The sequence below is a fragment of the Aulonocara stuartgranti genome, assembly GCF_965226115.1.
Source record: "Aulonocara stuartgranti genome assembly, chromosome: 15".
In the NCBI taxonomy this organism is placed as follows: domain Eukaryota; kingdom Metazoa; phylum Chordata; class Actinopteri; order Cichliformes; family Cichlidae; genus Aulonocara; species Aulonocara stuartgranti.
This window is the reverse complement of record NC_138951.1, coordinates 40,653,157-40,669,748: the sequence shown is the minus strand read 5'-3', so window position 1 is coordinate 40,669,748 and position 16,592 is coordinate 40,653,157. Positions and strand designations below refer to the sequence as shown.

At 41.0% G+C, this 16,592-nt stretch overlaps 1 protein-coding gene across 3 annotated transcripts in view; it reads left to right on the top strand.

The window, feature by feature from the left end:
* Positions 1 to 429: 429 nt before the first annotated feature.
* ttll7 (tubulin tyrosine ligase-like family, member 7) overlaps positions 430 to 16,592 on the top strand; it is an 82,831-nt gene continuing 66,668 nt past the window's right edge. For all 3 annotated transcript variants that reach the window (XM_082506897.1, XM_082506898.1, XM_082506899.1), the window contains exons 1-4: positions 430 to 1,048; positions 13,798 to 14,219; positions 14,487 to 14,618; positions 16,342 to 16,463. In XM_082506897.1, coding sequence (XP_082363023.1) covers positions 14,195 to 14,219; positions 14,487 to 14,618; positions 16,342 to 16,463 — 279 coding nt within the window. In that variant the 5' untranslated portion in view covers positions 430 to 1,048; positions 13,798 to 14,194. The remainder of the gene's footprint in view (positions 1,049 to 13,797; positions 14,220 to 14,486; positions 14,619 to 16,341; positions 16,464 to 16,592) is intronic.

Below are 16,592 nucleotides of genomic sequence, written 5' to 3'. Positions count from 1 at the left end.
TTAACTGAAATGCAGATAAGACGGTTATAAGAATATAACAACGGATGATAAAAGATTATAACCAGTAGTTTGGAAATTTGCTCGGCAAGCAGGGGTTGCTAGTTCAGTTCCAGCTGGAGACACAAATCTCTCTTTAGGGAGGAAGCGTGTCAGGTGAATGAAATCAAACATGCTGAGCTACCTGCTGTGGCGACCCTTTTGTTAAAGGAAAAGCCATACTGTTATTCTAGAATAAACAAACAAACAAACAAACAAACAAACAAACAAACAAACAAACAAACACTTTAAGCTTCTCTCCCCCCCCCCCCAAAAAAAATAAAAACTAAAAATAACAAAGAAAATAAATAAATAAAATGTTTTAGTTCACATCTGTCATAAAACTTTATCATAAACTAGTATTCCGAAAATACAGGTTCTTCCCCACGAGTCTTAAAATGTGGCACATCTGGCTGTAGTTTTGGACACGTTAATGAACTCGGAGCGGGACGCGCCCATTAAATGCAGGGTTGTTTTTAGCACCATGGTCAGCGACACAGTTGCTAGGTAGCTGTCCTGTGTTTGTATCAGTGAGTTGAGGAGGAAGAGCTGTACCTACACTAAACAACGACCTGAAGATGTACGAAATCTCATTCGCAGTAGTGGTATCACTTTTCCCTTCCTTCACAGCTACTTAGTAGATAAATATAATATGTGCTGACTTAACATATAAGCCGCTCAGGGTGCTAAATGTCACGTAGTTGCCAAATTGCGAATGCAAACTTCAGCACTTCCTTCAGGCTTCCCCCCCACTCTTACACACCGAATGGTTTTGCCCATGGACTCGCTCCAGCACTCCTAGCACACAAGAGCACTACAATATACAGATTTTTGTTGTCTGTCAGCCAACGTCTGTTTGTTGTTTAGTGGCGGTAACACGAAGCAGGCACTGCTAAAGTCTTGTAAACATTCCAGTGACTGGAGGGCTTCTGCAAAGACTTCTCCAAACGGTGGCTGTGTCGTCCGGATGAGAGCAGCAGAAGCTACACTGCCAGCGCTCGGAATAAATAAGGTAACGTTGAGGGGCTACTTTGCTTTCGCCTGTGCATTCTTCGCTAGGCATTACAGCTAAGCTAGCTGTAGAATAGCCTGGGGGTCATTATGTTGTCTTTGAGTAATTGTGTCATTGGGGAATATATTATTTGTTTTTATGTTACAAAATTGAATAAAAATGCTCTCATTCGACTACACTGTAAACGCTGCAGTGACGCTGAAAGTTAGCTGGATGGTCACACTGCCAGATTGTTTCCTTGTGCTTTGATTCTTCCACCTGACCTATGCAATAGCAGCCTAGCGTTAGCTACTGCTTGCTAGCAACTCATTCATGGCAGGAAAACACCTGCTCAGGCTATGTGACATTTCATTTGCGAGCACAAGCAGTTTTCTTGAAAAGCCGATATATTACACGCGAGATTGTAAGTAATCGTATTTGGTGCTAATCTTTAAATACGAGGAAGATATTTTAAAAAAGAGGGGGGGATGGCCTATAATCCCACCACTGATCTGGAAGATACCATATTGACTACTTTGCTGTGACATGCATAGATTCCCCCTTTTACTCTTGTGCAGCAAAGCGTTTTAGTTCAGACCAGCTTTGCAAGAACCCCTATTTTATTTGCGCCAACATATGGGTGAGCAATGAGAAGCTTTAATTATATGATGAATACGGAGCTTGAAGACTGGATTGATTCTGTGCTTTTTGCAGTCGAGTGTGCCACTTGCAGACCACATGCCGACAGGGCACCCTGCTAGTGACCATTCCCATCCGCGCAGATGGATTACATGTTAATAACAAGCTTAACATATTCTGAATGTCATCCTGCCTGTAGGCCATATGCCAGACACACGGTTTTTGACATAAATATAAATATGATATGTTTAATCTCTTATTTTCATACATCTTGTGATGTGTAGTAGTAATATACTTTATTACATTTGAGTAAAGGTTTCGTGTGAGAAATTTAACCTTACTTCAACCATTCCACAAATGCTAGTAGCACTGAAGAGAGGTTCACATTTTTACAAACTACAGGCGTTTGCTGATGTTGTTTTTTTTACTATGTCCCCTGTGCTCTGTGCAAAATGCTTTGCATAGTAAGCAAATGATTTCATTAAGCCAAAGGCTTTCTGCCCTTTTTCTGTTTGTAAATCACTTTTCATTCAGAGCTTTGTGCAACTGTGGACTGAGCACTGTCCACACTGTCCATGTTTTTTCACCCTGTCCCATTTTATGTAGATGAAGCTTGTAGATTGCAGTTAATGTATTCAGTTAATTTCCTTTCCAAGGTGGTGGCTTTAATGTAACATTTGGCAAGTTAGCATAAATTATTTCTGATGAAGTTATCCTTAACATTTAACTGTTGCTGTATTTCAGTACCCTGTGGGCTGACAGCTCCCACACTTGTTCCTCTTCATATGTTGAGGAAGGCGTGAAGTCAGTGTTGGGTCACTGGTTGGAGCTAATTTTAGATCCACTGCGATTCAAAGCTCTCTGCTTTCCTGTGAGAATTGGCCACAAATTTAGCCCTCATTATTGAGGTGTCAGTGGTCAGATAGTTAACTAAATAAATGTAATTATGCTATGTTTATTTTATTAAACTTCCTGGTTTTCACAGTTAAAATATGCAGCGTCACTCTTACAGTTTTTCACATGAGCAGCGTTTATTGAATCCTTCCAACGTGTTCTCAAAACGTGGTAAAACTATTAAACACATCAAAACTCTTGAAATTCTATAAAGTTTGAAAATATATGGAGTAAAAATTACAAATTGGACCCCCCCAATACCGGCACTTAACGGAGGACAGTTGTATTGGGGGACTTAAGTGATATACAGAAACACAGTAAAGAGTCAAGATTACAGTAAACGAGAATCAGCTGGGAATGGATTGTTCAGCTCATCTTGCATTCACATAAGAAAAAGAAATAGAACAACACATGTTGTAAGTGTGTATGTTTTATATGTGTTTTGTATCTCACAGGATTTATATACAGTCATGTAAAAAAGAAAGCTTTCACATCCCACGATTCAGTAGCCTGCAGAACAACCTTTAGCAGCACTAACTTGATATTATCAGGGGATTATTTTTACAGTCATGTGAAAAACGAAATAGAAACCTAAGTACACCCCATTATTTAATAGCTTGCAGAGCCATTTTAGCTGCAGCTACTTAAGTCATTGAATTGAAGTAATTGTTTTCTGTCATGTCTGAGGTAAGGAGAGGACCCAAACGCTTAACTCTAAAAAGGCAGTTCATTTATTTACAGCGAACAATAAATGTGCAAGCTCCAGCAGTGTGGCTCCCAAGATGATTCCTCCCGAATTCCTCACAGTGCAAACGTGCATGGCGTGAATCGTGACGACAACGAACTCCGATCCCCCGCTGTGGCTCTGCTCCCGTGGAACACCCCGCTCTCGACTTCTAGTGAAAAAAATTCCAAAACACAAACGATGACTAGGTACCTTTCGGTAAAGAGGTTTTCAAAAATAGAAAGCCGTGGCTGTGCCAATGAGTCGAACTCAACGATCCAGCGTCGACTGAAGCTCAGCTACTTGTTTAAGAAGGGACGCTGGTGCAGACTGTAATCAGCTACACCTGGCAGCAGCTGATGAGCTGCAGGTGTGGCAAGCTCCAGCGCGGGAACGCTTCCAGGATGAACTGCCCTCGGTGCCCAAGCTTCCGGGTCCCGATCATCCTGTAACAAAACATAAACACAGGGAGGGGAGGAAGGGAGAAACACACAAAACATCACACACATACACAACAGCGGAGAACTGCCAGACTGTGACAATATCAGTCTCTCACATTGTTGTGGAGGCCTGCTCCTCTTTCAAAAGTTGCTTCAAAATCATTGAAGTTTGGACATTCATTTCTTGAAGAGACCTTATTCAGTTCTCTTGAGGTCATATTGCACCATGTCAGTCGGCAAATCTCTTTGACTGGGCCATTGCGACACCTTGATTCTTTTTTTCTTTTTCTTTTTTACAATTTTCAGTCATTCGGTTGCAGATTCGCCTGTATGTTTGGGATTATTGTCCTGTTGCGTGAAAGAATTGTATGTAAGCTGCAGCTGTTTAATAGATGGCCTCACATTTGACTCTGGAATACTCTGGCATATAGAGGAGCTCATGGTTGTTGGTGGTTTTGGCTGCAAACAAACCAAATCATGATCCCTCCACCACCATACTTGAAGTGTTTGCGCCTGATACACTGTGTTTGATTTTCTCCAAACATGGTGCTGTGCATCATGGCACATCTCCATTTTTGGATGGTCTACCTAAAAGACGTTGTTGCAGAAGCTTTATTGTTTGTTCAGATCCAACTTTGCAAACTTGGCATGCGCCATTAGCGTGCTGCCTGCTGTAACCCTAATTTCCTTCGGGATTAATAAAGTATTCTGATTCTGATTCTGATTAAGCTGTGCTGCCATGTTTTTATAGAGAGAAAAGACTTTCTCCTGGTAACGGTTTCAAAGACGCCATACTTGTTTGTATTTGTACTGTCATGAATTTTAACATTTAACATGATAAATGAGGCCAGTAGAATCTGAGTTGTAGCCCTTGTGTTTTCTGCACTTTTTCTGAACGTTGTGTGCTCTAACCTTCGGGTCTTTTAGGTCCACTCGTGGGAACACTTTGGCTTTGTGTTAGCATGCCTGAATGCTTCAGACTATCAAACTACCAAAACATCAGATTTAAAGATCTATATTTATAGCTGTGGTCACAGTTGCTGGATAATCAATTAATCAAATTCATTTAATTAGCAGCTTCTGGCTGCTGCTTACCCTCTTAATTCCTATGGAAGCAGCAAGGGTGTAATTAGTTTGCAGAGGACTGCATAGAGTCCTGTGAAATGTTTCTTTTTCACATGACTTTGTGTAATACTGTTATTTCCTTTTGAAAGTGTCCAGTTTCACTTCTTACTTATCCAGCATGATTACAAGAAGTGTGAATCAAGTAAGAAGTTAAGTAAATGTGATATTGGGTAAGATGTGAAATGTTAAACACAGCTCTGCTGTAGCATTATAAAGTAGAAGAGCATCTCTTTGCAAAAATATGTTTTACTGGGTGAGACCAGGTTAGCAAAAAAGTTCAAATGAAGTCGGCAAATTGTTTCTAAATAGATGGAAACTGTTTACGATTTTGCAGAGCAAGAAAAACTGTGACGCATGAAATGTCAAATGCCACTCACAGTTTTCTGCTTAAATTCTTTGTTTACATTTGCGTTTTATCTGTGATGGAGCCATGCTGTAATAGTACAACATGACTCCATTCTTAGCCAGTGCCTTCTTCTGAATGCTCGTACATCCCCGGGGGTCCCAATGCTGCCATAATGGCGGGCATACTATTATGTACATAGAAGAACTTCTGTCTGGAAATCCTGCTCTTTCAGTTTAGCACAAGGCTAAATGGTATTTCCCCAGGACTTTCTATTGATTCTGTATTTGATTTCTGCTTTCAAGAAGTAGTTTCATGTTAGGCTGGAGGAATATAAAACAAGTCCCTCTGGGATGTACCACTGGTTGTTGACAGGACTTGTGTAATAGGTGTGACACAACCTTGTCATGTACAAACACAGTCTTCTGCTTAAGCTCTGCTTTTCCTTTGACTCACTGCTTTCAGACTATTTACGTGGTCTTTGTGGATTTGTTTTTGGTATAAAAGAGGTTGTTATAAAGAGTGATTTGCTGTCATCTTAAAATACTGAGATAGTATGATCCTGTATTGCACGTTCCTCTAAGGATGAAGAAGAACTGCAAACCATACCAGCAAAATGCCCCCACAGCCAAACAGAGCCACTGTATGGGTCAAGGACTCAATTGTTTTCCTTTACTTTTCCACTTTGACTGTGTGGGGAGACCACGGTGTGTAGTAGTCTGACTACACATTTACCACCTGTGCTGGATAATAAGGGTGAGATTGTGCATAACAATGCCCTGAAAGACAGATATGCATTTGTTGAGCAGCATGAAGAGCTGACTCGCTACAATGAAGCCTTTCTGTGTCGTGTGGCAGGGAGGGAACGTGCATGAGCTAAGCATCTCTACCAGGTCTGCAGTCATAGCACTGCAAATTCTCAGATGGCCCTTTGGCTCACCCTGTTGGTGAAAATGTGCTACTGCAGCAGAGGATTAAGTGGAAACTCCACTTTATTACGATTATATGTAGGGACGAATAGTAATTTGTACTTATAATGCTGTCAGTATTTATGAATATGACAAATGTGACAAATAGTTATTAAAACCTCCAAACCAGATTGTGTTGGTGTTTCTATTCATTACAGAGTCCTTTAAATAGAAATCTGAGGACCAGATTAACAAACTTACAGGGGGCCTGTGGCTGTTAAAGAAATGCAGCTGCTGCCATTTTTTGAAGGTGCATTTACAGAAGAGACTGACAGGATGATTGTCACAAAATAATGTTTTTTTAAGTTAATAACACTAAATCCTCAGCTTCAAGTGAGTTCAGGTAAAATCAGGCCATCTCGTGGTTTATAGCCACCGCTACCAGCGAAACAAACGAGCAAAGCAACAGCAGGCCTCTTTTTGCTGGATCATCCATCAGTGTGCCGCTGAAATGTCTCACCTGTGACCTTATATGGTCGCAAAAACAAGCCTAGATAGAAAAATCCGTGTCGACATTTTTTTCCATAAGATACAAGGAGCGGAAATTAAATCATCGAATCAGTGACATATTTACTGACATACTTATAAATATATTTATGCGCATGTGTATCTTGGTTTTTTTGTTGTTTGAGGTTGAAGCATGTTTTATTACAGTAGCTATTTTCTTTTTTTTTTAAGTGTAATTTATAATGTCTGTCATATCTGAAAAATAATTATTATAAATCTTGATTAAAAACAAAAAAACCTCTTCAAAAAAATTCTTCTTCAAATTAGGAATAAATAACCCTGCAATACTGTGCAGGATAATTAAGAGCAACAACACGGCGTTTGCCTGGGGACTGTGTATCATTTTCATTTTTTAAAATACTTGCATTAGAGATTGTGTGCACTTTCTGCTTGTGTGTTAGTTTAGTTGCATCATATGTGCTCGTCAGCTCCACCGTTGTTCCTGAGGGTTCACGTGACACCAAGGTCTGCTGCTTCTATGGAGACGGTATTCCCTGCCTACTGTACAGAGAGCCAGTACACCACTGGGAGGTGGGGGAAGATTGTCAACAGCACAGCTTGCTTCACTTTATCACCCTGACTCTTTGTTGTTGCTCTCCCTCCCTCTCTGCTGAGCTCACTTTAGTCTCCGTTCGTCCCAGGATCAATGCCGCGTGGTTTCCGCAGGCAGACCAAGAGGCTGACAGTGACGACTACTGAGTGATCAAGCAAGGCGATCAGATTGTTTCCTCATTCTAATTTGTCCAGAGGCTGCTGATGGGATCAATAAGGTCGCTTTGCAAGCTAGCCCATGTGCTTGTGCTCCTACAGGAGAGTGTGTGGACGGTAAACACTGGTCGATAGGAAATGGACTTTTCTGTGTGTTCTCGCCACTAGAGGCTGCTGTTGATCTCTTTATGAAATGCAGTGGAGACGCCACAAGACGGTGCACTGTAGATGTATCACTAGTTTATGTTTCTTATGATATATGTGCTCTTTATACGGTGCCACGAATAAGTATTTGCCCCCCTTGCCTGATTTCTTAGTTTTTTGCATATTTGTCACACTTGCATGTTTCAGATCATCAAACAAATGTTAACATTAGACAAAGATAATGCAAGAAAATATAAAACACAGTTTTTAAATGATCATTTCATTTAAGGGCAAAATGCTATCCAAATCTACCTGCCCTGTGTGACCTATTGACTCAAGAGTCAAATAAAATTTATATGAGAAATTAATTGAGCTAAAAGATCTCAAAAATAAACCGACCTGCCTTCCCAGCAGTGGTTAGACTACCAAAATCACTCTATGAGCACATCAAAAACTCATCCAGGGTGGCACTAAACAGTATCTAAAGAACTGCAGGACTCAGTTGCCTAATTTAAGGTCAGTGTTGATGAATTAACATTAAGAAAAACTGGGCAAAAATGGCATCCATAGGAGATTTCCAAGGCAAAACCCACTGCTGAACAAAAAGAACATCTTGAATCCACAAGACGTTTGGGAAAATGTTCTGCAGGCTGAGGAGAGTTGAACTGTTTGGAAGGTTTGCTTCTCGTTACATCTGGTGTGAAACTAACATCAGTTCATAGAAAGAAAGTCAGTTTTGTCCTTATTTAAATCCAAATGAATTCTTTGGTGTGACTGTAAACGAGCCTTTCATGCTTGAAAAGCCTCCAGTTTGGCTGGATTAAAATCATTTTTGCAAATGATATAAAAAAAATATCGCAAATGCTTGATTGCAGTTCTTTTTGTCAAGACTGGCCAATTATCAGGGTGCATTTACTTTTATAGCTTTTTTTCATCTTAATAAATCATCATTAACAAACTGCATTTTGCATTTACTCGGCTTATCTTATCTAATATTTAATTTGCTTGATGATCTGAACATGTAAGTGTGATAAATATGCAAAACAAAAAGAGAAATCAGGAAGTGGGCAAACGTGTTTTTATGGCAAACTATAATATATACAGTGGGGCAAAAAAGTATTTAGTCAGCCACCGATTGTGCAAGTTCCCCCACTTAAAATGATGACAGAGGTCAGTAATTTGCACCAGAGGTACACTTCAACTGTGAGAGACAGAATGTGAAAAAAAAATCCATGAATTCACATGGTAGGATTTGTAAAGAATTTATTGGTAAATCAGGGTGGAAAATAAGTATTTGGTCACCTCAAACAAGGAAAATCTCTGGCTCTCACAGACCTGTAACGTCTTCTGTAAGAAGCTTTTCTGTCCCCCACTCGTTACCTGTATGAATGGCACCTGTTTGAACTCATCATCTGTATAAAAGACACCTGTCCACAGCCGTAAACAGTCAGACTCCAAACTCCGCCATGGCCAAGACCAAAGAGCTTTCGAAGGACACCAGGAAAAGTATTGTAGACCTGCACCAGACTGGGAAGAGTGAATCTACAATAGGCAAGCAGCTTGGTGTGAAAAAATCAACTGTGGGAGCAATCATCAGAAAATGGAAGACGTACAAGACCACTGATAATCTCCCTCGATCTGGGGCTCCACGCAAGATCTCATCCCGTGGGGTCAAAATGATCATGAGAACGGTGAGCAAAGATCCCAGAACCACACGGGGGGACCTGGTGAATGACCTGCAGAGAGCTGGGACCAAAGTAACAAAGGTCACCATCAGTAACACACTACAACGGCAGGGAATCAAATCCCGCAGTGCCAGACGTGTTCCGCTGCTGAAGCCAGTGCATGTCCAGGCCCGTCTGAAGTTTGCCAGAGAGCACATGGATGATACAGCAGAGGATTGGGAGAATGTCATGTGGTCAGATGAAACCAAAGTAGAACTTTTTGGTATAAACTCAACTCGTCGTGTTTGGAGGAAGAAGAATATTGAGTTGCATCCCAAGAACACCATACCTACTGTGAAGCATGGGGGTGGAAACATCATGCTATGGGGCTGTTTTTCTGCCAAGGGGACAGGACGACTGATCCGTGTTAAGGACAGAATGAATGGGGCCATGTATCGTGAGATTTTGAGCCAAAACCTCCTTCCATCAGTGAGAACTTTGAAGATGAAACGAGGCTGGGTCTTCCAACATGACAATGATCCAAAACACACCGCCCGGGCAACAAAGGAGTGGCTCCGTAAGAAGCATTTGAAAGTCCTGGAGTGGCCTAGCCAGTCTCCAGACCTCAACCCCATAGAAAATCTGTGGCGGGAGTTGAAAGTCCGTGTTGCTCGGCGACAGCCCCAAAACATCACTGCTCTCGAGAAGATCTGCATGGAGGAATGGGCCAAAATACCAGCTACTGTGTGTGCAAACCTGGTAAAGACCTATAGTAAACGTTTGACCTCTGTTATTGCCAACAAAGGTTATGTTACAAAGTATTGAGTTGTATTTTTGTTATTGACCAAATACTTATTTTCCACCCTGATTTACCAATAAATTCTTTACAAATCCTACCATGTGGATTCATGGATTTTTTTTTTTCACATTCTGTCTCTCACAGTTGAAGTGTACCTCTGGTGCAAATTACTGACCTCTGTCATCATTTTAGGTGGGGGAACTTGCACAATCGGTGGCTGACTAAATACTTTTTTGCCCCACTGTATCACTATATTTCACAGACTTATTAATCTTGCTATCTTGCTAACTTTGCTATGCTGAAAATCATATCAATTTATTTCAAATGTATGCATTATTATATGTAAGTCGGCGTTGTCCAAAATGCAACACATAGCATTTGTCATAGAAAACATATTTCAGTGACACTTTGCCTTTTAGACTTAATGTAATGTCTAAAAGGCATGATGTAATGTCATTCAAAAATAGTAAGAATGAAAAATTAAAATTAAATTAAAAAGTAAAAAGTAAAAAAAATAAGTTGGTCACAGAAAAACAATCACAGCGTCTTGTTAATTGCCTCAGAACCCTTCACATGTATCACAGAACCTCTTGTGGAGATTCAAAACTGTCAGGCCATTAGTAATCATCACTGCTCAAAGATCAGCTTCTACAAACTCTCCTTTTTAATTGTGAGAATCATGAGTGGCTGAAATAGTTTGTCTAGCATCCAGGTTTTTAATCCTTTTGTTGACATTCAGACTGTAGCCCTGATAAACTTGGTTATTCATGTGTGGACATTAAAGCACCCAGGCGTCATGGCTGCTATCAAATCTAAAATTTGACAGTCAAATTGGATTTAGCCATTGTATGAGATGATGAGAGTACTTGATCCTTTTTTGTCTGACATATAAAACTATTACAGCCTATGATGAATGAAAATGTAAGAAGTAAAGAAGAGACAAAAGAAACACCCTTCAACAATGTCACGAGTGCTGATGTTACATTATTTGTCCACCAGAGGGCACTCTGTAGCTTCGCTAATGGGAGTGTGTGTTTGGATTTCCACAAACACAACAAGCAGCTGCTCCAAGCAGAGTCAGGCAGAACATATGAGTAAGACACGACTTCTTGTGACAGTAAAAAAACATTATTTTGAATGTCATATTGTCATAGTTAAGAACAGCTACATACAGCAAATGTTAGAATCTATTTACATATTGGCCGTTTCTCAATTCTCAAGTACACGAACACAGCACGATCGTTCTACAAAGGGCACGACGGTGTGCTCGATGACATCTTTGCTCCGGAGTTTTTACTGCCATTCCCTCTTAATTGAGCTGTGATTAATATTTGCAATGGAAAGATGTAGCAGATTTTTTTAAAGAAAAAAAGATATTTTAAAAAAGTATCTTAAGCACTTTGACGAAATTCGCTTTTAAGCATCATCTGTTTCATAATGTTAAGCACAATCACTACGTGACAGAATCACAAGCTTCATCTCTCTCTTAATAAAAATAGTATACATGTATGGCTGAATAAAAACAAACAGGTGAGATGTTAGAATGCTTTTATTTTTATTTTAGTAAACACTCAAAACTTACAACAGACAGCTGCTGGGGTTTGGAAGAGAAATGAACAAATATTTAAAATCTAATCAGAATTCTTGGAGCAGCCTTCGGGATCTCCGTGTATTAACATGCTGGATTTGCTCCCGCTGAAAATGTCAACTCCCGAATTTAAATATTTTTAATGTTCTGATTTAATTCAGAGTCAGCTGTTTAAATCAGAACAGGTGAAGTTCAAAACTGACAGCTCTCCAAGACTTCAATATTAAATAAAATGGTCCAGTTATGAAGCTTAAATTGAATCTTAGCCAGACAGATTTTCTCAGGAACTAATAAAACACTGAAAAAACCAAACATTAACATTTAGAAGTTACCTAAGTGACTTATATATCATGTTTAACCTGAGTAGCGAAAGACCAGGGGTGTTAAAAACGACGTGCTGGGAGTCCGCTGTTCTCGCCGGCCCTGGTGAACATTGACCTCCCGGTCAGCTATCGAGCTGGTGGGTAACAGACGTCTCCGAAAACGTCTGGGCGCTTTTGCAAACATGTGATGTCTCGATAAATCGAGCAGATATTTGAAGCTTCCACAGCTACATTCTCGCCTGAAATATCTTAAAAGTTTATTTTGTGACACAGAAAGAGGAACATTTCAAACTTTTTAGCCGCTTTCCGCAGCTGAGTTTTGGATGAAATGCATTCTGGGATATTTGGCTGCACCAAGTTGACACAAGTCACCACCGATGCGTGCTCGATAAAACGGGAGGAGCGAGAACACATTCTGGAATTTTTAGCATACTTGGCTTGATGCGTACTATGAATTGGAACAGTGCTTGGTCTGCGGCTGATGACACGTCACAAGTCCAGTTCTCATCTAGAACTGGTTTTCAATGACCAAGTTGTAAGGCTGCATGACCCAAGGAAGTTTCTGTCCTTTAGTGCACAGACATGGTGCACAACATTTAGATAGCTGGGACACTGAAACTAAGACACATGTAGAAGTACAGATACTAAAGGATTCGTTAGTAACAACAGTGCAGGTTGATAAATGAATATTCAGCTCGGACAATCTGAATGGAAACATGCATCTTCAACTGATACATCAAAGCACCAACTTTTACGAGGAAACCCTGCCAGGTTTCTTTTAATCTCTGTATGGTGCATTCAGTTTCTCACCATTTCAACCACCGTCTTTCTTTACAAGCAGAAAATGTTCCGAAATGTATAATAGGTGATTACATAATAATAATAATAACTTTATTTATAAAGTGCTTTCAAACAAAGTGCTGAAAAAAGATAAATAAATAAAAGCAATACAGAAAAAACAATGCAATTTAAAAACATACATACAGTATCCAGCATCCATGTAGTATATACAGGTTTCTCAAAACCACGATAAGCTCATGCTCAGTGCAACACACAACCACCAAACCCTAAAAATCAGCTCTGTGTGAGCACACTCAGTGTATTACTTGTTAATCCATCACTGGATTAAGTCACACAGATTCATGCGTGTGCAGTTTAGATTTTCCAACTGATGCTGCCTTCTTTTTTTACAGCTAGAGCACAGGGACTGCTGAAGTCATAGGAAACATAGAAACACACACAAACAATGCAGGAAATGAAGCCTAGTCCAACACGTGTCACTGTGAGGCAACATTACCAATCATCGAGACACTGTGCTACCCGAGCAGCGACCGTTTTAATCTTCATAATGGTTGATTATATTCAAAAGAGGTTTAAAGACACACTCCCTGACCACAGCCAAATAATAACAGAATCTGGCTGGTGACTGGTGTTAATTTCCCACACAGTTTATAGCCCGGGGCATGTTTTTAACAAACCACTGTAAAGATGCCATCTGTTTGAATGAAGTGACCTCCCAGGCATACAATTAAACCCAGCTGGCACAAGACACAACGAGTAGCAGAGAACTCTTTACTTGACATCCACATTAATATTTCACAGTGATTCCAAATAATGGCAATTATTACTGTAGCCATCACACAGCTTTATCTCATTAGTAGTATTGCAGTTTCGCGGCTGTATGGAGTCCTGACTGAACTCTGTCCAGTGTCAGATTGGCTGATGTAGCCTGGGTTAGGCCTGTGTGCTGCTGCTGGAGCTGCTTTACATCAAAGAGCACGTCCAGTGCGCTCCAGTCGAAAGCACACACTGATCCACGCTGTGCACTGCAGTCACCCTTTGAGCAGTCAACCTACTACTACTGTTCTGCAGCTGTAAAATATGGTTTTTCTTCTCCTCCACAGGCATTCCTACCCACTCCCCTCCCCCCCCATCCACCCCCTCCCCACCTTTCTCCTGCTGGGGATGTAAATAAGCTGGGGTTGTGCAGACCCTTGAGAAGTCCTCCCACTCCCGCTCTTCCCAACCACTGCTACCCCCTCTGACTTCCCTGCCCACTCACACTCTGCTGCTGCCGCCGCCGCCACTGCTGTTCATGCAGCTGAAAGGTGCCAGGGAGATGCTCAGATGATCCATTGGGTCGTTGTGAACCACTTCGTCCACACAGCCCTAGACAGGGAAGACTAACTAGTGCGAGTGTGAGAGAGTCCTTGGGGGTGCTGCGAGCACCCTGTGAGGCCCGCCCACCTGCCAAGCCTGGCAGAAAGCTTGGCTTGTCCCTTTACTCCTCCAACCCCTGAGATGCCCTCCCCTCCCAATGATGGAGGTGAGTAAGAGAGATTCAACTTTTTTGTGTGTGTGTGCATACACCACCTATAAAAGTACACATTAGCAGAAATACACACACAAATAATTTAGGGATCATGACGCACGGAGCTACGCCGAAATAGATGCCGAAACCATTTACATTCTAGCCTCATAAACACACCAGAGTAAATCCCCTGCAGAAATGAGCAAAATATATTAGAAGACTCAGTCTGGAGCACAAGCTGTGACTGTATCTAGCCTTGTTGTATGTTTTCTCCTCCTCCAGAGGATCAAGGAGCGTCCCCCGTGAACAGGCCATCTGTGGGCTCCTACCAGAGCAGCGGGAAGAGGAAGGTGCACACCAAAAAGAAAAAAGGCACCATTACCGCCAACGTCGCTGGCACAAAATATGAAATTGGTATTGTAATTTGCTTTCTTGTATTTATTATTGAGAAGCATTTGAAATTTTTTGACAATAGAAAAAAAATGAGTAAAATAAACATACAAGCCACTGTCTGGTGTCGGGAAAGATGAAATCTTCTCTCACCATGACTGAGGAGCTCGTAAAAGATTCCACTACAGCGCGTTTAACGCAGAGTCTCCGAAATTCAAGCGTCTGAATCTTTATTTTGATTCATTCCTTGTGAAAATTTCATTTGTGAGTGAGACCAGCAACTCGTGTGGTAGAATTAATGTTCTCTGACAAGGTGAATTTCTATTAATCTCGGAAACAGCCCTCAGTACGGCTTACTCTGTCTGTCAAAACCCCACAAAATCCAATCACAGTGTTTTCACAACAATAAAATCTAATTTGCTGCGTTGGATTGTTTTTAAAGATACCACCTTTATTTAATAGCTTCAGTTAAAACTAAAAGAGTTGCAGTCCAGCAAAACACTTGTCAAAGAGACAGCTTGGCTTCATATACATGCATAAATCTTTGTTGAGGTAATATAACTTAGAGGTGAGCTTTTTTAGATTGGCTGAAATAGCATTGTAAGCATTCCTCCCATGTTCAATATACTATGTGGCAGCAGGGCTCTCAGGGGTGAACTACAACCTATGAAACTAAAGAGTCAGCAGCAGAAAGTAGAAGTTGGATGCTGCAGGGATCTTGCAGGTAGATGGAAGTCCAGCTGTGAGTCAGTCAGCTAGCTGTGACGAGACCCTCACAGTGGCCATTCTGAGAGTAGAGCAGAGCTATTTTGGAGGGAAATTAACACTAAGGGCCAGATAGATGGCTCATTTTTGCTGTTACCTTTTTTTGCAGCTGTCTTTTTCTGTTTCAGAATTGATAGCATTACGAGAAAAGGTTAAAGGTTAGGGAGTATGTGGTTGGAAATCTGCTTTACACACACTGAGAAGGGAATGCCGACTCTACCCTGAGGATGTCGATTTAGTAAGATGTGTAAGAAAGGCCGATTAAATCTTTTTTTTGGACTCAAAGCCCTGCTAGTAACTGCAAGCATAGGCCTGCTGTGATGTAAACCCTTCCTGTTCCAGTTAGCAAAACACTGTGAGCCTCTACCTACGTTAACAGATGGATGAAGTCACATCGGAAACACGCAACATTAGGCAAGCCTTCTCCAGGTTTGTGGAGGCTTTCAAGAAATTAATTAATACCTTGTTTCGTTAGGGCATATGAATTTTTCATTACTCGCTGAATAATGAATAGTTGTTGGATTAATGTCCAAATGGGCTTGCCACCTATCTCTCATACTATGGGGTTTCCAGTGGGATTTGAATGCATTACAGACAATTAATTTATCTTTTTGAAGAGAGGCATTACGATTGGCTGCTCTGCAACCATGCCATGAATGGTAAATATTGCTGTGAGCTTTTTGATCTATAATCTCCGGGTCTCATTCCTCCCCTAATGTATGCAAAAACAAAATTTAAGCCTTGCAAAATGTTTGAGTGAAATATTGATCTGCAAAGCAGAAATAATTGATTTGTGGGTCCAGGTCATTTCTTATTCTTATTCTGCATCAATATCATTGAGTTGTTTTGCCGTCGTGGATATGTATAGTCAATCCTCTGGGGGTGTTTTCCTAAAATCAAAGTGTATGTAAAGCTTATTTAAGTGACTGCATGTCTCACTCTATTAATGGAATACAATCTAATGAGAGTGTTTCCCTCACAGTTCGTATAGTCATCAATGAAATGGACTTCATCAAGACCCGTGATGATGATGAGACTGCCAACCTCATCTGGAACGACTCAGCTGTGCAGCATGAGAAAATCGCTGAGCTCAGGAATTATCAGGTATACATGGTTACCATGTTAAGTCAGTACACCTTTGTTAGTGGTTCAATAGCCTAGAGCGGCGGTCCCCAACCCCCGGGGCCTCGGACCGGTCCATGAGTCGTTTGGTACCGGGCCGCGAGAGTTGAG